Source organism: Brachyistius frenatus, unplaced genomic scaffold (assembly GCF_029030835.1).
Source record: "Brachyistius frenatus isolate BFR_SWC_R1_liver_20210118 unplaced genomic scaffold, ASM2903083v1 Contig_18, whole genome shotgun sequence".
Lineage (NCBI taxonomy): Eukaryota > Metazoa > Chordata > Actinopteri > Embiotocidae > Brachyistius > Brachyistius frenatus.
The window spans coordinates 3,880,570-3,902,317 of NW_027210617.1; the positions used below are offsets into that span (position 1 = coordinate 3,880,570).

General features: G+C 40.9%; 2 protein-coding genes across 2 annotated transcripts; one reads left to right on the forward strand and one right to left on the reverse strand.

The window, feature by feature from the left end:
• Positions 1-1,157: 1,157 nt before the first annotated feature.
• Positions 1,158-12,807, reverse strand: pias4a (protein inhibitor of activated STAT, 4a). Its single transcript, XM_069694935.1, has 11 exons — positions 12,772-12,807; positions 10,287-10,668; positions 10,068-10,152; positions 9,899-9,940; positions 9,573-9,663; positions 7,031-7,159; positions 5,173-5,278; positions 4,943-5,016; positions 4,684-4,844; positions 3,558-3,709; positions 1,158-3,457 (listed from the first exon to the last, which is right to left on the reverse strand). The coding sequence occupies exons 1-11, from the start codon at positions 12,796-12,798 to the stop codon at positions 3,180-3,182; spliced, it is 1,527 nt and encodes a 508-aa protein (XP_069551036.1). The 5' UTR covers positions 12,799-12,807; the 3' UTR covers positions 1,158-3,179.
• A 3,314-nt stretch (positions 12,808-16,121) lies between these two features.
• foxq2 (forkhead box Q2) lies at positions 16,122-17,717 on the forward strand. Its single transcript, XM_069694642.1, has 2 exons — positions 16,122-16,589; positions 17,343-17,717. The coding sequence occupies exons 1-2, from the start codon at positions 16,122-16,124 to the stop codon at positions 17,715-17,717; spliced, it is 843 nt and encodes a 280-aa protein (XP_069550743.1).
• The last annotated feature ends 4,031 nt before the right edge of the window (positions 17,718-21,748 follow it).

Genomic DNA, 21,748 nt, shown 5'->3' on the forward strand with positions numbered 1-21,748 from the left:
TTACAATTTTATCCTCAACAGGCATCAAATGTGTCCCCAGATCTGAGCATTTTGGTACAGGACATAACAATCCACACCTTAAGAAGTCCTCCCAGTTCTCAGTGGCATCAGTGTCCGGTGCTGCTGCCCTCAACAGCTTCTTATTGTCTGTTTGCCAATAGGAACAACTGGAGGCAATTCAAGGCTTAATAAAATATTATTTAAATTTTATTGTCTTTTAATATGAACATATAAAAAAACACAACAAACAGAACATTTACATCATGGATTGTAAGCCTCTGCCCATGCTACCTTAAGCAGTATTATTAGAAGAAGAAAAGATGCCACTACAAAAAGACCAGAGCCTCAGCTCTCTCCGGCTCTCAAACAACCTGCGCACTCAACTGGCTCAGGTCCACAGCAACAACCTGCACCACCGCTCCTCTTCAACCGGAAGGCAGTGAGAGGTTTAGGAGATCCACTCAAAAAATTACCTTCTACCTAGCAACAAATTAACAATGTAATTTTCATATGTATAGCAGTTACTTACAAATTGCCTATCGTGACAGGCAGGTCTTCGAGTTCATTAAATTATTTAGCTTCAACACGCCGGGTGTAGGATATCCTTCTCGGGGACAGACTTTGATGCATCACAGAAAAAGCGCCATCAATCAAGTTGTGTGGATTCCCAAAATGTTTTCATCTGTGTATCGATTTTTGTATGCCGTCAAAGGAAGGAGAATAATGGAAGACCAGATTTGACTCAATCTACTTTTTCAATCGTCAACCCTATCGGAGGATGCACTTGCAACGGTGAGGCCCCAGATCGATGTGGAGATGTCATTTCTCAGTGCGTGTGAGCAAGGCAGAAGCAAAACCAGGCTCTGTGCTCATCAAACCGCAAAACAAAAAGGGATGGTGATAGAGGGAAGCACACAACGCAGGAGCCGATACTGCCACGCCCACCAGGTGTCTCAGTGGAGGAGGACTGGTACTTTTCTAGTTTAACATTTTCTGATTCTTATGCACAGGATGGTTGAGGAGAACTGGTCACAATGGTCAGGGATATTTCACTACAAGATGGCTTTCAAAAAAAAAAAAAAAAAAAAAAAAAAAAATCCATAAACTTGGGATGAAGTATGTGATGAAAATGCAAACAGCTCAAGCAACACAACATCTTTCCTGAACCTACAGCCTGCACATCCAGGCCTAGCATCTGTATCTGAGGAGCAGCCGTAAGATACCGACAGTGCTATTGCAGGTGGTGAGGAGTATTAGTTGTGAGCCTACAGCATGTAGCCATTAAAGTCCAATTCTATTCCAGCAACTAGATATGACCTTATCGCTACTGAAAACAGGCTGAGAGGGGGGTGCAGGGACAAAGCTACACTGCTTGTTCCAGACAGAACAATCCGTAAGCCAATCAATAACTTTAAACTTCGTGGGGCTGCACTGATACTTCAATAAGTTTTGTTGTGTCAAATGTGTTGAAACCATCGCAGCAAAGTACCCAGGTCGAGTTCACCAAAGTAGAAAAGAAAAGCAGCGTTCACCAACAGCAGAGCCGCGAGCCTGGATCAGCCAGATCTCTACACACAAATCCCAACAGCAGAGGTGCCCTGATTTCTGCAATCAACAGCTACAGTCTGTACAGAACTACAGCCAAATATTATGTCGATTTACCACAAACGACTGTTTAGAGAATGTGAAGCAAATAAATATATATGATACTTTCAAAGCAGGACACAATAAGATGGGATAAAATGATGTAAGCACTTCTAACTCCTGTTCTGTCCAATTCTTTGACTGGAAAAATCTACAAAATCATAAATGCAATAAAACACCCGTCTGAAAGACTTGGGGGGGGGGGGGGGGGGGGGGGCACTAACCTGGCGGCCAGCTCAACTGGCCTTAAAAACAACAGGCTCCAATCTTCACCACTTAACAAAAAAGGCACCAAAACCCCGTAACCATTTCCCGTCAGTGAATTCTCAAAGTATGCATGCTTCAGAACAGCTGCCTGACAGTCATTTTGATGAGTAACTCGCTCATGGAATTCTGAAACATCAATCCTAACAAATCCTGTTCCAGATAAAATTGCAGTAATGTTTTAGAGTCACAGAGTTCCACCGACAGTTTTCCGGGTTGATAATCAAAACCTAACTCACCTTTAACCAAAGCTTTTGTTGTTGCAGAGTGAAAGCAGAGCTGCATGGAACAATGGAATAATAAAAAAAATAAAATAAAATAAATGAAAAAAATAAATGCAGGAAAACACAATTCTCCAGTGTAAAATTGGCTTCAGAAAGACGCGTCAATTCTTCTGTCCTCCATTTCTTTCAAAGCTACTCTCTGGTCAGTCTGCTAAGTTTTTTTTTGTATTATTTATTAGTTTTTTTTTTATGACTGAGGTAGGTTCTCTTCATCTAAGGACAAAATAAAATGGAAAGCATCACACATTGAGGCCAGTATTGTGTTCTGCCCTTTGATAATTAAAAGGAAAAATTCCTGAAAAAAACAACAAAAAAAAACCTTTCAAGCTTTGAATTCATTTTGTGAACAAAAAAACACAATAGGAAACATTTAAATTTGCATCACACTCCAGATATCGCTGCCTTGTCCACTCCCAAATTATTCAGAGTTTTTCATTTGTTGTTTTTCCCCTATTACCAAAAACTACCGCGGAGCCTCATTTTTCATCTTGCCTGTTCATCACAAATGTGACAAAAATCAGAGATGCAAACATCGAACGCCCATGGCTAAAAGAGCCTGTAATTCCAAGTCATATACAAAGAGAGATGGGGTGGTAGCGAGGGAATAGTCTGGAAAGACAGGAGGTGGTGTTGGTGGTGGGGTGCTCAATCCAGTCAGTCTCTTTAATAGAGGCAGGACGGTACAGATATTCACTGCGAGGAGACGATTGGCCAAAAAGCATTAGAGTTGCTTCCAGTGGTGCACAGTAGAAAGAGGAATCCTACTCACTCTAGACTGATGATTCATTAACAGTGCATGTTTGTGGGTTTTATTTGTCTGGGTACAAACCAGAGCTGCTAAAAGGCTCTGATGTTTGGGCATAAGGGAGGGTTGTTGTTGTTGTTGTTGCATCTAGTGGATTACTGTGTTCCTGTCCTCAGGTTTTGTGCCCCCTGCCTCTCTGTCTCTGTGTGTGTGTGTCAGTCTGAGGGGACAGAGCTGCGGGGTCAGTAGGCAGTGACCAGGTCCTTGTCGTAGTTGTATCGGCCTCTCTTTGGGGCAGGACTGTCGGCGCTGTCCTCAGTGTCCTCACTGTCTCCTCCAGCCCCGCCCCCCTCCTCCTCAGAGGACGAGTCAAGAGTCAGATCTACCACTATACCTCCTCCCGGTGCCACAGCGGGTCCTCCTGTACCTCCCGCCGTCCCCACAGAGCCGCTGCCAGATTTGCCCGTCAGACTGGTGGTGCTGCTGTGGGCCGGTGAGTGGCCGTTTGCTTCAGGAATGCCTGCAGAAAGAAGAAGGATTTATACTCGTCAAGTACTGCACCACAAAAGTAAATCCATGCATGCAGAACCAGAGAGTCAAGTGACGAGTCTGACACTTACATATATCAACAACAGGGTACTCGGGTGTGTTGCTGCGTTCTCTTTCCCTGTCCCTCTCCTTCTCGTCTCTGATGGGTCGCCAGGAGCCGTCTGTTAAGTACTCGATCTCCTCAATGTCCTCACTTGTCTCTTTCAGAATCTCAGATAACAGCCTGAAACACACACACAGCTGGTTAGAAGAACATCACAGAACAGATTTCACACACGAGAAAGAACAGAAGGATCCGTACTAACTCAACATGAGATGAATTTCTTTGCTGTTCATCCTGTTGTCTACAGATCTTGTCTGTCATTCTGTATCCACAAATTATTTTGCCACTGTACTGATCAAAGTCTCTATAATATTAACCATCTTCATGAAATAGCAAGACAATATTTGAGCTGTGCTCCATGAAGTCCATCAATAAAAAGGAGTCAAATCCTTCCTTGTTTCTTGCCATTGACTAAATCCCATTAGTTATTACACTGTTGAATCTTAAACTGAGATCAGTTAAAGAAAGGACTTTCACACAAGCATATTTTAAGGAATGCAAAGATACCTCGTAGCCAAAGTGAAGCACAATGCTTTCAGTCTTTGGGAAAGTGAGGGAGTGCCTGTGAGAGCTGCTGAGAATTTGCAGGAAATTACACGCCCAAATTGTTGTTAGGATTTTCTTCTGGTAAAATGAACTGCAGGCGCATCATTTTTTTTCTTACTGTATTAATAATGTGTTATCGTGTTGCTGATGAGATGCAGGGACAAAAACAGAAAGATGTGTTGATCTCGTGGATGACATGATCTTTAAATCATTACTTTGTGGTCCTGTAAGCCTAGTTTTGTGGACACTTTGATCTGCTTGACACACTTTGGAATATAACCTGACAGCAAGTGCAGAAATACAAACAGATCAGATAATCACCCTTTCAAGCCATAAAGAACATTCAGAGCTTTTAAAATGAAGAAAATAATAGGTTGGTGCAAGGTTTAACCTGTATGAAGTCATTAAATCATACGTGCAGATTGAACACTTTCCCCAAGCGGTCTTCAACACACTGATAGGCGAACTTACACAATCTTCCGAATTTATTAAGAGGATGACGGTCCTGCAGGGATGAGACATGTCAGATCATGCCACTGTATCCTTACCCATCAATAGTGAGCAGCTCAAACGGAGCAGGCTTGTCGCACACGGGGCAAGTCCATGTGGGCTTCTTCTCGTTCATCTGCAGGAAGAAGACCGCGTCGAAACACTGGAGATGGGCGCAAGTTAACACTCGGCACGGCACGCCGAGCCGCATTTTCACCAGCTGGGAGGTAAGAGAAGGAGAAGGTGTAGGATGATAAAGATCTCACGCTTAGCGAGATGAACATTTCGGAGACCGTTTGATCAGGAAGATTTACTCACTGGACAGATGAGAGAAACTCGGAGGCCTGTGGTCGCAATTTCACTCTCCGGGTCAAAGCGTAGTTTGTCTTGGACTGTAGATAGATGGACGGTGAACAGTTAAATTTTGCAAATATTTTGTATATTTGAAATCCATTCCCATCAGAACAGCATTAACATAAATGGTCAAAGTCACCAGATTTTGAAATGTAAGGATTTTAAATGTTGGAGAGTATAAAAGCAACACTTACTGCGTTCACGACAGCGTTCTGCACTCTCGACAGAGCAGAGTTTGAGTTGGCTGAAGAGGTCTGCTGCAGTGAAGACCCTCACTAAATACACCGCCACGGAATACCGCTGGAAACACACATTAACACGGCGTGAGCATTGAATTCAAGAAGGGACTCACTGAAAGTTGAGCATTGTCAGTGGCTCAAAGTCACTTAAAATGAAACTTTCACACAAGACTCATCATAGTAAGAAAATACATGAAATCCCCTCATAGCTGCTCAAAAAGTCTGAAATTATGTTGGATCAAACTCTTCACAAACTCCTCCTCTGGGCCAGCCACAAAGTTATGGATTTGCACTAACTGAGTAATAATAACAACTTTATTTATAGAGCACCTTTAAAAACAGGGTTTACAAAGTGCTCTACAGAGAAGCAAAGCATAGTCATACATAACGTCAATACCGGTAAACATTTAAGAAAACAGGAGGCAAAAAAGACCATACCATAAAAGGTAATGAATACAAGAAAACCAAACAAATAACCAAAATGAGCAAATGGAATAGAAAACAAACAAATAAATAAATAAATGAATAAAATAAACAAACAAAAACAGGGGAACAAAAGAACTGCATAAAAGGACGACATCACTTAAAAGCAATTCTATAAAAATGGGTTTTAAGAAGTGATTTAAAAGAAGTCAATGATTCTGCAAGCCTTATCTCCTCAGGTAGGTCGTTCCAAAGTCGAGGGGCCCTAATGGCAAAAGCACGGTCACCCTTTGATTTAAGTCTCGACTTTGGAACGGCCAGAAGGGCCCCACCGGAGGATCTAAGGCTGCGAGTTGGCTCATATGCGGCTAACATTTCAATAATGTAGCTCGGGGCCAGACCCAGGCGGGCCTTAAAAGTGATCAACAAAATCTTAAAATCAATTCTAAAACCAACCGGGAGTCAGTGGAGAGAGGCCAGAACTGGAGTAATGTGATGTCGTCTGTTAAAACCAGTAAGAAGCCGAGCTGCTGCATTCTGGACTAGTTGGAGGCGGGAGATCGATTTTTGGTTCATGCCAGAAAGGAGGGAGTTGCAGTAGTCGAGTCGAGAGAAAATGAGTGCATGAATTACTTTTTCCAGGTCAGAGTGTGACAGTATGGGTTCGATTCTGGAGATGGTTCTTAATTGAAGGAAGCAGGACTGGACAATTTTTTTGATCTGTGTTTCAAAGCTTAACTGAGAGTCTGCTTAGCAATCAATTTTTTACTCGTGTCTCACAATGAAAAAGTATTTTCGTTTTTTGGTTTTAAACTAAATCTTCGAGTTCTCGGATGCACTGCACTTCTGTGGCGCAGCTGTTGGTTTAAAACGGCAGTAATCTCATCACACTGTGAATAAAGGGACGTTGTTGAAACATTCTCGCTTGAATAGGTGGTTAGATGGTTATCATAATGAACAGCATAATACAATACATACAAAACCAACCAAACGTCACTTTCAATTCTAGAAGTAGGAATCGCCTAATTGTGGATGCATTTCTTAAAATTACACAAAACTATTGATCATACTTCTCTTCATTCTCAAAATATTTTATTACTTTTCTGTCTCTCAGGTACACTGAAAACAGCCTCTGACCGCGTTTAGTTTTAACTTTGACATTGTTCATCTCTACTTGATTTAAGAGTGGACTCGTCGGTCTTTCACCTGCTCATCTTGATCAGAACTGTGGAGGCAACCATGTTTACTTAGTTCTATGACACACAGCTGAGTGGGACCCATGAAACACTCAGGCGTGCCTTGCTGCACCATTGAATCTGTAAAGAGGAGCTGGACAGATCTGTATGCCCTACTGCCTCCACGACCCCGAGATTCATCATTTGACTCTGACCTTGCCAAAGTTTCCCCAGGTGATGGTGACTCTGTTGGTGACATTGGAGAGGTGCAACCAGGGAGTGATGTTTACAGGACGACAAGGACGACGAGGTTCAACACCAGGCTTGTTAGAGGGGTAATATCCCTGTGAACAAACACACAAGAGAAACATTTTTAAAAACGTGTCAGTGAATTGTGCAACATTTGATCTCAAATGGTTTCACGTATTCTGTTGAAATCAAATCTGAAATGCCTCTGGAGGACTTTGGTTGCAGTTTACAAGACATCTGATGGTTTTAGTTGTAATCTCACTTTTTAAACCACGAAGCACAATATAAAACATATTGTAAGATAAGATATTTTCCTGCAACAGTTCAAATGGGGGAAAGAGCTCAGCTCTCCTCCTCAGGCAGAACTAAAAGTGTTCTGAGATGAGTTTCACACGGTTTTCAGATTGCAGTTAACACTTAGGTGTTTTTTGTTTGCATATCTGCTTCTAAAACACAGAAAATTGCCACAAAGGAGCCAACAATATTTTTACTAAAGAGAATTCCACTGACCCTTTCATCTTAGTTCATTTTACAGACAGGAGAGTTTGTTTGTGGTTTAACTCAGCACAGTTGTTTCCTTGTTCATTCAGTACAACAAAGGCTGAGTTGATGTTTGTGAACAATAATCCTTGTAGTTTCCATCAATGGACATATCTCACATTAAAATATTAATGTATTATTAATAATGTTCATGTCCTGCATAATTTTCCATTTACCCAGGGGTAAACAGAGTAAATATAGAGAAGAGCTAGTAGGAAGGCCAAGCGCTGGCACAAAATACTTTTGATCAATTTCTTCCAGCAGTCCGTGTAAATATAGTAACCATTTTTCTTTTGAGCTGAGCCGCTGAAGAAGAAGAAAAAAAAAAAAAAACGCATCTGAAAAGAAAGTTAACACCCAGAAAAACTAACTCGGAGAGAGACCGGAGGTAAGAGCTAAAGTGCTGCCGACGAAAGCAGTTGGACCCTTTTTATCAATTCGGCAGAGACATGGACATTTGCGCCTGAATTGTAATGCCTGTCCATTCCTTCTGAAGCAAGGGTGACCCCAAAAGGTTGGAAAGTGTTTTCAGTCCAGCTGTTAATCTTGCCATCATGATCAGATGTCATCTTCTACGGGTGGTTTTCTTGTCTGGACAATGTCAATTCTGGCACTTTTCATTGTGGGAGGGGACACGGCTGGTTGGAGGGGGGGGGGAGGAGGGGTGGGGTGCAGGGACTAGTCAAAAACCCACCTTGTCTCGTGGTTTCAAAACATCGCCCACCTTCCTGCCCGTTTCTTTCTTTCTATTTTGAAAGCTTCTGTGTACAATAGCAGAGCTTTCCAGATTGATTGATGTTCTCCTTTTGGAGCAGCTTCAGGAACTCCCAAGTGACCATTGGGCCATCCATTGAGATTCGGAGGAGCCTTTTAGGATCAAGAGGTGACGGGCTACTCTTCATCTTCTTCGAAACCTGTTCTGCCCGAGTATGTCCCATTACTCTGAATCAAAATAACACACAGCTGTCTTCCCCTCACTCCAGTACCGTACATCCGTCTGTTCTGTTGATGTCACATTAAGCACTCGTCAAGAGACACCACAAAGCCTTGTGCCCGTCTTGTGTTGTTGATCAGCTTCTCTTTGAATTGCAGAGACAAACCAAAACATACTAGGTAGCTTGGTTTTGTTGCACCACATGAAAACAGTTAGACTATTTCATTATCTGGCAACATCTGAGTAAAAATGACATATCCGAGCTTAAATTGAAGGAATAGTGGGAGTTGATGACCATCTTCATTACCCATCAAATCTCTGTAACAAGCACAGTTTAACTTGGAAAATAAAATGAAAATACTGAGCTGCCATAAAGTCCTGGTTCTTCTTCACTTGTGTAAGATACTTACAATCAATTTTTAGAGTGAAAATTTATACTTGGGAAAAAAAAAAAGAAGACTTGCATTATATTTCATACATCAAATTATCTGCCGTAAAAAACATATTATTGTAGCTCTATCACCATGCAGGTCCTAGCTTGGATTATATACACACCACAAAAACACACATTATCTAAACCACACCGTCTCTTATTCCTCTGTAGATAATACCGTTGTTGTTGTTGCTACTGAGAAATGTGGTTAAACAAGAGGACACTCGTGCTGGTGGAAAGCTCCGACATCCAAGACTTGATTCAGGCTACCGACGGCAAACTTTTTAAACACCAAAAAACTACCAAACTCACATTTTGGTTTTCACAACATTGATTTTGAACTGCTGTCGTTCCCGTTTGATTTGCTGACTACCCACTCTGTGAACACAACAAAGCGGACCGTGGCTTGAATGTTTCAGCTTCCCACCACTACACAAACACAAACACCACAACAGTTAGTAAGCCACACTGAGACGGACAGCTGAGAGCAAGCCTACTGAAGTCTTGCCCGTTTGTGGATCCCTTCAGGTTAGCCGCTTTCTGTTCTTTGGTTATGTTTGTATTGTGAAGGTGTGGCGTATCTCACAGTGAATCAACTCACCGGCACATGACAGTAGGACTGGTTGACCTTGACAGCAATGTTGGGAGGATACTGGTCCTCCTGGACACCAATGGAGTCTGTGTAACAGATTCTGCAACAGAAGAGGAAACATAGCAGCGTATAAATGTTTGGTCTTTACACAGGACAAAACAGGACCACAGGTGAAATTCAAACACTACATATCCATGCATGGCAAAACTATTTTCCTTTCTTTCCATTGCATCTGTGAGAAAGCTTCATCTTAACAGACCAGTCACTGGCAAAACCAGAACATACAGACAACAGGATTGTGAAATTTCTATTTGTGGAATTACTGGAGAACTTACCTAAGAACCACTTGGATTGATCGGATTCCTGGACGAAGCTCACTAAGAAAGTCAAAAGGTCACAATTTAAATTAAGCATCAATGATATTTGTAAATTAGCTTTGCGTTTACAAGAAAAAAATCTGATCTGTCAGGGTGCGTTTGATTTTTTTTTATTTTTTTTTTTAACCTTGCATTTCTGATCTGGTCCGCTTGGTTCGGTGTTAACTCAAAGATGCATTGACTGTCCTGCAGTTTCTCATTGTTCTGGGCAACTGTAAATAAGTGTAGACAAAAGCTATTATAAAAACAGCACTTTGCATGGTTAAATCATTTTGTAAACAACGCAATATTTGTCCAAAATGAATCATTTAAACATAAGGCCCAAGAACCAACAAATAGCACTGACTTAGCTCTGTTGGGGGCAGCAGTGTCTCCAGAGTTTGGTAGAAGGGCAGTGGCACCAGCTTCACATCTGCTGCAGGTGTGGGGATCGGTTTGGAAATGCCGTTGAGGTAGTCTGCGCCCTGAGAGGTGGCCGTGGGGGAGGAGCTGAGGGACGAGTAGGCAACTGGGACGCCCTCTGGACGCCGAGCCGCCAGCCAACCGGATGTTTTGGGGAATCGCGACTCGTAGAGCTGCCTGACGTTCTTCAGCAGCTCTGGGCTGTACTCGGTCTGCACCAGCCTCAGCGCACGCCCCACCAGGTCCTGCTTCAGCCCGCTTTTGCTGCGACCCATAGAGGCCAGCAGCGTCTGCAGGTCTGAGACCCGGAAACTTTTGACCATGTTCTAGTGGGAGGACAAGAGAAAAACATCAGACCCACAAAACAGACACAACGCAGTTTGCAAACAGGGAGAGTCTCGGGGACAGCGCCAGCGATTTACAGGTCCAGACGTATCTTGAGATGAAAATCCTGACTGAGGAGATAGTGATGTGATGCTCGTCACTTGCTGTGAAGACAAATACCACTTTTTATCTGTCTGTCCGATGCAAAATACATTCTATTGCGTAGGTCATATTCTGTTAATCAAATGATTCAATATCTTTTGGGAACTCCTGCTTAAACACACCTGCTATATTTGCCCACGACGAGCTCCGCACAATTATTTACCATTACCTTATATGCCGCATTTAGCATGACATGGCAGTTCATAAAAGTGTTTGATACCAGCTAAAATTAGCACCTGTCCTTGGTCACTTAAATCCTACGGAGCCTTGAAACTGCCTTGTCATTAGCTAGCTATATAAAGAAAGCACACCGATGCTTATTCTGATCACTTGCATTATGACCAAGTCATTGTGCTTAAACAAGCTGTGTTACCATTAACAAAAAAAGAAACCTTTACACCCTTAAATCTGCAGTTAAAATGTAAGATTACAGATTATATCTACACTATACAAAAATGTAAGACACACAAAAAAAAAATACACTGACAACATGGTCAAACTACTCTGTATACACCTATAAAGTGAAGCATGAATATGTTGGACTGTATTTTGTTTAAGGACTTTAAGCAATCCGTTACAAAAACATTGACTCATAATATATAAAAAAACCAAAGGTCTGAATTTCTATTTGAAAAGAAAATGGTTTTGTTTGCCTTGGTCAGTGTTTACATGTACAGCTAAATCTGTTTACAGTCCACATTAAAATGTAGCACTGATGAACTTCTGTAAAATGCACATTTCTGGGGTAGAGCTGGGTGATATATCGATATTTTATAATGATACGAGACTAGATGTTTTAGATTTTGGACATTGTAATGTTGTGATGAGGCAAAAGTGTTGCCTTTCCCTGGTTTCAAAAGCTGCATTACACTAAAGTGATGTGATTTTCTGAACTAAACAAGGTGTTGTAGATGTTCTATAAATGTACCTTTACCTACTTAGTCACTATGTGGACATTACATATAATGTTTACTGCCATTTGCATCTACTGTTAATGGCTTATGAATGAACTCGTTTGAATCATAGTAACGACCAAGGCTTAGACAACAAGCAAAGCTTTTTTAGATTGGAAGATTAGTCAGAAGTTCTCAGAACCAATCAAAAGCAAGAACACTTATTGTGACATCAGTCTCCTATTTCCGCCAAAATATGTCAAGATGTTCTTTAGCTACAAAAGTGGCACACAACACTCAGGTCAGTGGATTCGGTTATTTAAGGACAGGCCACACAACACAAACAAAACAGCCTTGCGTGGGGATGTTTATCCAGGCGGCAGCAGCCACAACGAGAGCCGTCCGACATGCTTAAGCTTTATCTGATATTGCAGAGTTAAACGTATGCTTTCTGTCGAGACTGATTTTTTTTTTTGTGTTTGTTTTGTTTTTGTTTTTGTTTGACGTCCATTGGACAAAACTGCGGCCACAAAGTCAGCAACGTTGCAGTCTATTCAGGCTCACTTAAACAAGAGCCAATTGCAGCCTGCGCTCTCGGCGAGCTAGCTTCTCTGAAGCTGCTTGTATTAAATCATGGCTACAGGACATTTTGACAGGTGCACAGCTCCGTGTAGTAACCGCACGACTACACTCAAACATCACTGTTAGGCGAATAACATCAAATGGCAACATGGCAGGAGGCATGCCAGCAGCAAACCCCCACCAGATGCTTCCATGGTCTCATCATTCATTTTCGGTGTCTCCACTCAGAGCAGCGTGATGCTAGCTGAACCAACGCACTTGCTTGGTTAACATTACCTAGCAGGCTAGCTGCGTTAGCACCACAGGCTAGTTCGTTTCGTCGTGATTGAAATACACCACATTTGTAAGAGTACACGCTCCCAACAGTATTAATACAAAGCCCCCAGTTATCCCACGGCCAGAATAAGTTTCAACCCACAAGCCCTCGCCCGTCTCCCATCAAAACCAAGCCAACCAAGCTCTACTTGCCATCGCTTCCACCAGTTCGGCCGCCATCTTCGTGCAGCAGTACCGCGAGAGTCAGAGACGACGGCTAGTCTTTCACCAATGAAACGCTGAGCCTAATTTGATAGACGGGCAGCTGTAGCCAATCAGCGCGCAGGTTTAACTAGCACCCGAGGCACTACATTGAAAATGGGCGGGACAAGTATTTTTTAAAGTTACAGTACAACTTTTAAAAAAAACACCGAGAGGCAGGTCTCCTCCTCAAAACAGGCCTCAGTGTCCATTAATGACACCACGTGTTAAAGTATTTTGATATTCATGATGTTCCAGTTTTATAGTATTGAGTTATTGTGAACCTGCGTCTTAAAGACTGTTTAAAATCAACGTGGATGTAAAGCATGGCGTGTAAAGTGGAATGGGTCGCATGGTCCGCTCAATTCCCGTCCGAGCAAAATAATCCGTTCCAGGTTCTGCGTCCAACCGTGAGATGTGGAGTTAATGCTTTGTCTAAGGTACGTTCATCATTAAATTAACACAAGTAATGAACGATACACTCATACCCTTCAAAGAATAGGGGCAACCATTCCCCGTTTAAAACACAAATACCGCCCTGTGTCATGATGTTGTGAAAATGGAAGTAAGCAGGCCTATATCAAGGAAAATGTACACTCCCATTGATGATCCAGCCCTTCTTTTCCAAAAGCTCCTCATATGTGGGCAAAGAATAGCCTCATGGAAACACAAAGATCAATTGAGGGAATCGCAATAGCATGTTAAAACATGGTGTGTTTTGTTTTGGCTGGATTTGTGAACATGTGAAAAACAATGCTGTATTTTCAGCATGACAGTTGGCTTGGCCACCATGCAGATTGACACAAAAGGTTATCTATGGTTAATGTCATTTAAAAAATAAAACTTATAATCGAAATATAAGATTCTATTATTTCAGGGATTTATACCCCTGGCTAAACGTAGTTCGCAATTGCGAACCAAAATGAAAACTTGGCATATATTCTCTCCATGTGTCTATTTTTTATTTATTTAATTTTTTTACAATCCTAACAATGGTTAGTGGTAGTTAACAGAACACAAGCCTGAATATAACTCATTACAATGCAAAAGGTTCCAAGGTAACATACAGTAGTGCTTTATGAAGGCTACTGCAAATATTTCTTGTTCCATTATTTAAACAGAAGAGGGCAATATGGTCCATGATTTGACCTGACTCATTTAATTCATCCTGTCTCTTAAACCGGCAGAACAAAGCAGGCCTATGTACTGTACTGCTGGTGCTCTGTGGACTACAGCGACTGGGAAAATAGTGGGTCAGTTAGCCTATATTTAATGTAGTTATTCACATCTCTACAACTACGCAGTTCAAACGCATATACACAAACACTGTTAAAAAAAAATAGACCTTTATTTGTTTGAGATCTCAGACACTTTATTAATATAAAACATGGAAAGAATTACATTTTATAATTTCCCATTTAATATAACAATGTAGCTAAAAGTAGCATCTTGGATTTATTTAATTCATAAGACAGTACGTATAAGATAAAGCTTCACTGAAGCACTTAAAGATGAAGATGCTGAATATTTATGTAACCTGGGGTTGAACTAATTTCAAATAGTTTCATATGACTTTGATAAGAAAATAAATTCAAGTAGTTAAATCAGTTTTAGGATGGATGAGGTGCTTTAGGAATCTTACAGTCGGTCAAACACAGAAATATTCTTGGCTTTATTTCACTTTAAAAACTCATCTCACAATGCACATTTTATTAATTCAAGTGATAGTTTATCAAGTGATTAGAAATACAATCCACAATTCATGTCATCATTTAAAATGTCCATTTACAAGATTGTGCAGATATTTGACTTATACATTGGAACATAAACAACATTTTAAAAAGTCTGCTGTATTTCAGCTAAATCCCTATCGGAAAAAAGGAGCTCCATGCTGATATTACAACAGCATCGCCAAAACAGGACTTTTGAGTCTCGGGTGTTTAGAAATACTAAAACAATTTCTCAAAATTAGTTCATGGCTGATTATTGTTCCATCAAGAGCTTGGATCAAAACCTTTAAATAAATAAAAAGGAAAAGTTTAATTAAACACATAAAACAAGTCAGTATGAATACTGACACGTCTTTAGTGGGCACCATGAAATAGCTGTTTTTCAAAGTCATGGCAGATGGTAATTTACTTAGAAATAAACCGTAGCCTCTAATATATCATACACAATTAAAGAACACAATATAATGTCATATCCATGCAGAAGCAATTCTGCTTCGATCTCTGGGATACATTTAAACTATATGATTATATTTGCTGAAATTAAAAAATGACTAATATTAGTTTACTAATTATTCCTCTTCCTAATAACAAAGACTTGTCTTTTTAGTTGGTAAAAATTAGATTTAAGGTTACACGAGATGAACAAAAAAAAGGTTTATATTACCAGCATGAACCAATCAGATTTGTTTTAATCACACTGTTCTTATCTTGTGACTGTCAGTGGCTTCACAATACATTAATGCCCCCCCACCTCCCAAACAAAGAACAACAACAACAAAGAAAGACATGTCTAAACTTATCAACCTTGAACCTGACCCATTAATTACTGCTCTTTGGTAATTGAAGTAATTCTTTGGACAACATCCCTGACAAAACAACTTTAACAGGATAACTCTGCCATCTAAAAGGCCTTTGATTCTACAGCATCCATCCTTTGCACACCATGTCTTACTAAATCTTGAGTGTTTAATCTCCCGTAATTACAAAGATTTGCTTGGGTTAATAAAAATAATCCCCCTCATTTGAGACCCCCTACCTGGACCTCCCCTGTGCCTTCTTTGCCCCTTTCTGTGAGGGATAAATTCACAGTCATATAAATAGAGTCAACTTCAAACTGTGAAGCACAACTCTTTTATTCGGGAGCAAAAGGTTGTCGGATACCAAGAAAGACGCTTTGATCGGCATCAGAGAGTAAAAAACATTTACTTCAAATTTGTAGGCAAAAAAAAGCGTCCTTATTTAGTCTCGCAGACTGACGTCATTTCCACGGGTTGAGATTGTGTCACTTGAGCCCATCAAGGTTAACAACAGTTGAGAGGCTCATCTTTATCTGTGATCTTGTCAACAGTAAGACTTCGGCGAAAGAATCAGCTCTCATTGAGGCGTTAACTGTATGAACGCTCCTGATTTTAAAGGAAAATAGGCATGCTGTAAAACTCAGATACACAATTCTGGGAAGACTTTTGGAAGAGGCATTTTAAAATTTTTTCATTTATGATCTGAGACCCATTCAGCCGACAGTGTGGAAGCGATAAAACCTCTACAATGAGTCTGAGATATCTTAATTCAGAAATGACAATGGACGAAAGAAGCAGCCACAATGGAAGCAGAGAAAGGCTGGGACTGAGCTTCACTATTGACTACCTTCTGTTCAATAAAGGAATCAAAGGTTCGAAAGAAGAAGCGACAGGAAGTCGTGCGGCAGAGCGGACAGAGAACAACATGCTAGATCATCAGAATCCTAAACCCGAAAAGGTGGGGATTCACTATGAGACGCAAGAAAAGCGTCTACAGGGGTCAGACACAGAAAGAAGGAAAGTCAAAGAAGAGGAGGGGGATGAAGAACAACAGGAGGAGGGGGAGGGGGAAGTGACCACCACCATGTCTACCATTAGCCGTCCAGAGAAGTCCGCGGACAAACCCAACCAGTCGTACATCGCACTCATCTCCAAGGCAATCCTGGCGTCTGAGCAGAAGAAACTGCTTCTATGTGACATCTACCAGTGGATAATGGACCACTACCCTTTCTTCAAGAGCAAGGTACGTTTGCCCTAGTCTCCTGGTCTCATTCTGTTGAGGTGGCAGTCAGAGATCAACAGGCACGACACCGTGAGAAAACCCAGCAGCTTTACTGGAGCTGGGGAGGAAGTTAGATGGTAAACTTGGGTGGTAACATGAAGTAGAATTTACGATACAGACAATTCCTGTCTTTGGGAGTATTCTGAAACAAACCATGCTCTATTACTTGGTTAACGCGATTACTGGTAATTCGGTCACGGGACATTTAACAAGGACGTTTGCCCAAAGCCTTAAATTACCTAAATTTGTTTGCTGAAAAAAATTATGGCAGCCATTTTCACGAGGAAAGCGGCCTACTTGGCACAGGTAATCTGTCAGAGTGGTTAGGCAATTAAGTTCTCACAGGGACACAAGATGATCTTCTTGTTGGCGAATTCACAAATAAAGTAATCCTGTTGCTAGGTTGCAAACTGTCTCGACCTACCAGGTGCTACAACAGATTGGACGTAGCCTAGTGGATTAAAGTTGATCACTGGTTTGACGTGCTAAAAAGGTAACTCGGGGTGTCGTGTCTTATTGCAATCATATAGCGTCTTGACATGCTATTGTGCAGCGTGCCAATAACCAGACAAGGTGACACCCTTTAGAGGATCAGCGATACTTAGCCGGCGCCTGTGTTTATTTTCAATTGGGAGCACCAATTGTTTGACGCCTACTTACTTTCAGGCTTTGCTTTGGCATAACCTGATTTATATCTTTTGCTTGTACCAACAGGATAAAAACTGGAGGAACAGTGTGCGCCACAACTTGTCCCTCAACGACTGTTTCATCAAAGCAGGCCGCAGCGACAACGGTAAAGGCCACTTCTGGGCGATTCACCCATCAAACTATCAGGACTTCTGTAAAGGGGACTACCACTGCCGGAGAGCGCGGCGGAGGGTACGCAGGGTGGTAGGGCAGCTTCCCCTCACCTCGCTGAGCTCCCTCTACCACCCCGCCCTCGCCCGCCCTCACAGAACCACCTGTTGGTGCTGTCCTCAGGCCCCAGCACCCCCTCTGCCCTGCATAGCACCAAGACTCTACTGGCCTTGGTCTGCGGTGCAGTCACAAGTCGGGTTTCACCTGGGCCTGAATGCCTCTGTACCCTGAGACCAAATTGTTTGTATTGTTTAGATATATACTCACAATATGGCCCTAAATTGGGTAAAAGAGAAACCTTAGAATCTTATTTACTAATGATTTTATCATTAGGCAATTTTAAATTTAAATGGAATCAGTCAATATTAGATCATATTCTTCTTAATAAGTGATTTTAGGACATTCAATGATTAAATAACTATTTTAAAGATGTTGCACTTCTTATATTTGTATTCCTAATGGTTTTAGAATAACAAAAATACAATGTTTTGTTATAATCCCATTAAATTATATTGCATTTAACGCCCTGTGTTTTTTTTTTTTATCGGCTGCTTAAGTTGTGTGTGTGTGTGTGTGTGTGTGTGTGTGTGTGTGTGTGTGTGTGTGTGTGTGTGTGTGTGTTGCGTGTGAGTGTGTAATTTTAGCTAAAAGTGAGCCCAATGCTAAAATACCACCCGGCGCTAGATGCTAATTAGTCAAAGCTGTCGGGATGCAAAATCTTTTGCCTTAAGACACTAAAATCAGGCTTTCCAAAGCCGACTTCCAAGGAAATGAGGCTAGATAATCTCAGCAATCCCAAATAATTTCAAGAAATAGGAAGCTTATCACACAATGTAATCCGTAACCGCTGCTGCAGAAAGAGGGGGACCACAGGAGGTCAGGGATGAAGGAAGAGGAGGAAAGGGAAGGAGGCAGGGAGAGAGGGAGGGAGGGGAAGGAACACTGATTTATTGGAGAGAGGTGGGAGGGCATTTTTAGTGTCGATGTATCAGTCAAGGTGGGAACTTAATGCAACTGAAACAGTGCAGTATACCTGATATATCAAAGCTTTTGTTTAACATACAGACAGAGTCACAGTCAAAATGGAAGCAGAAACTGGTGTCAAGATGTTTGGATGTGACTTGTTAAAAATATGAAATCCACAAATGAAAGAAACACCATTGAAATCACAACTGCTGCTATCTCCAAAGCAGGAACATCAGCTTTGCTCTAAGATGATTCCAAGATATCGCCACAATAAGAACCAAGTTAATTCTTACCTGCCCGGCTCTACATCAATAGTGAAATTCCTCTCTGACTTGCAAAGGTTGGCATTTACATTCACAGTGCTCCAGCCTAAGAGGATTAGATCATACATTGACTTTTCTGAAGTTTGTTTGTCTCTGCTCATGTGGGCTTCTTATTTGCAAATTATTGAATATTTGAATAAGGCAGTATTTGACATTAAATTAGATTCTAAATAGACAAATAATTTGTCAGAGGGATAAAGACTAAAATAAAGAGAGAGAGAGAGAGAGAGAGAGAGAGATGGTGAGCTGGTGTTATCCAAAACAGTTCATTTCTGGTGATGTTCATTAGAACAATGACAAATCCATCTAATTAATTTTTTTTTCTCCAAATCTTCCTATTCAATGTCAGCAGCTAATTGGAGACCTAATTTGCTTAATTCCCATGAATTGGTCTCCACATCAAATCCTCTTCAATTCACCAGCTTTAAGGCTTTAATTTGGTTGCATATGTTTGCTGTACACACACACACACACACACACACACACACACACACACACACACACACACACACACACACACACACACACACACACACACACACACACACACACACACACACACACACACACACACAGAGCCATGCAAACACACCCATGTGCAAAAATTTACAATTCACACAACTTCTAAAATTGTTGCATAAACAAACACACTGAGTGCACAGTTTTTCAAAGAACACAATAAGATAACAGGGGAGCTTGCTGAGTGTTTTGTGCTGTTTTGTATAGACTTTAAATAATAGATGAGCAACTGCATAGCGGAGCAATTTTTGATCATGTTTTTCCTGTTAAAATATTGTTGATAACATCACAAATTATAATTAACTACCCTTTTAAGGAGAATCAGATTGAGGTCATGAGCTCTGTGTGTGTGTGTGTGTGTGTGTGTGTGTGTGTGTGTGTGTGTAAAAGTTTGTGTTTGTGTGTGCGTGTGTGTGTTCATACGTGCATGTGATTTTGTTAATCTAATGAGATGGTCGGAGGAGGTGGAGGGGGCCGTAGATTAAGGTCCAAAGATTTGTTGCTGATTAGCAGAGAGTGAGGTAAGAAGATCAGTCCTGCTGAGACGGCGATGAAACATTATGGCCGTGTTTTAATACAATACATTTACAGCAGCATTCCAAAGCTGATTCCGTTAGCTTATATGTATCTCATTGATTTGACTATAGACACCACATATAACTGTTCACACAACATAGGATGAAGCCTGAATCTATGTGCCACATATAGATCAAAGAGATACACTTGAAAAGGGGGATTTAATAGCAGCAGCTCAGTTCAGGTTATCTCGGTTTTCAGCTTGAAACTACTATTGTGTGTGATAATAGTGTTTTGAATGACGACATTAGCAGCACTATATAAATGATCATACTCATTTAAGTTATTTAAGGGCATCTCTGCTTTTGTCTTATTGACTCATTAAATTCAGAACAGTCACTGACTGTCACTGACAGTAGTCAGCGATAGTTAAAAGTTCTTTGCTTATTTCCATTAAATAAAATTCTAATTTAGCTCAATTTATAGCCTAAATTCAGTGAAGAAAACTACCTGATTGCTTGAACAAATGCATTATAAAATGATAATTGGATACCTTGGAATTTATATATGGTATAAGTCATCTAGCTTTGGTAAACAATTTGTTTTGCATCTTTTGACATCTTAAATATAAATTAATTTTCAGTTCAGTTGAGGTCTTTTGCTGTGTAGTAAAACACATTGAATATCACCTGATGCTATTCGACTGGCTTTTAACTGATAAATAGGGTCATGAACAGTTCAAATGTTTTGATTAAATCCTTAAAACTGAAAAATCTTTAATTAATTTGCTTCATTGAAATTTTTTTAAATTTATATTTTTTAGAGGACGTTTTTTGTGTGGTGTGTGTGTGTGTGTAGTGTAAGAATAAACCAAATAAAAATTAAAAAAAATTCAACATGGACCTGTTACAAAGTATGGACATAAATGTAACTATGAAGTAGACTATCAAAAGTAATTAAATGACAATCTTGTATACTATTTGTTTGACTTTATTCACTTAATTATTCGCCTTAGAAATGTAGCTACGTGTCGTCGTGGTGTGCCTGCAGCTGAATCCCTCTCAATGGGCCTAAAGCCTGGAGGAGCCCAAATTGCGGGTCTATTAGAAAGCATGATTGCGTAGAAGTAAGTAGTATTTAAGGCTTAGGAAGCGCTATAGTTGAACCAAAACCAGCCACTATTTTCTGGTTGTGTCCCACTATGAACAATAGCCTGGCGTTACCTCGGCTTCAAAGGCTCCATAATAGTCAATCGATCAGAATGCGAGGCGCTATTCTGCAGATTACTGTTAACAATAATTTGCCTCCCAGAGCACCGTTGCCATCTTTGAAGCAATGTTTTATTGCGTTTTTTTCATCTGCATCTGTCATCCCCGAGGTCCACTGTTTGATCTCTCCCCACCAGTGTCTGCCTCCCCGGGGTCGCGTTGACCTGTTGATTGGCAGCTGCGATCAGACATATGGTGGGACGAGGAATCGACCGGAGCTCCCCGGAGACAAAGCAGACTAGTGGGGTTTTTCCCCTCCTCTTCTCTCCCGGTGCTGTGGAGCCGAGTAGCAGCACCGAGGAAGACGTCTGATCCGGCCACTAGATGACGCAAGGTGCAAGCGAATATTTCCAGCAGCGTTTCGATCATTTAATGTAAGTGGATGTGGCAAACTTTTAGTATTATTATTCAATGCAACATTTCAGTTCGTCCAGTTGTAACGATTTATTGCATATTGTGGCATATAATTGGTCATTACATGGCCTATTTATCCCAAAAGTCATAATTTGAAATCTCTTTTTTCACTCTCTTAAATTAAAATTATTTCCAAGAAGATTGTTCTTCCTTTGAAGTCCACACTGACATAGACTTCTAAAATTGAGCAGAATGACACATATGTGTTGAGCAGATGAAATAAGACCTCTTGCTGTACAGATTCTTAATATGGACG

Coding starts and splice junctions, on each gene's coding strand:
- pias4a (XM_069694935.1), bottom strand. CDS start 12,798: ATGGCGGCCGAACTGGTGGAAGCGATG. Junction 5,279..7,030: donor CCTGGGGAAACTTTGGCAAG/GTCAGAGTCAAA, acceptor GTGTGTTTCCAG/CGGTATTCCGTGGCGGTGTA. Junction 5,017..5,172: donor AGAACGCTGTCGTGAACGCA/GTAAGTGTTGCT, acceptor ATCTATCTACAG/TCCAAGACAAACTACGCTTT.
- foxq2 (XM_069694642.1), top strand. CDS start 16,122: ATGACAATGGACGAAAGAAGCAGCCACAATGGAAGCAGAGAAAGGCTG. Junction 16,590..17,342: donor ACCCTTTCTTCAAGAGCAAG/GTACGTTTGCCC, acceptor TTGTACCAACAG/GATAAAAACTGGAGGAACAG.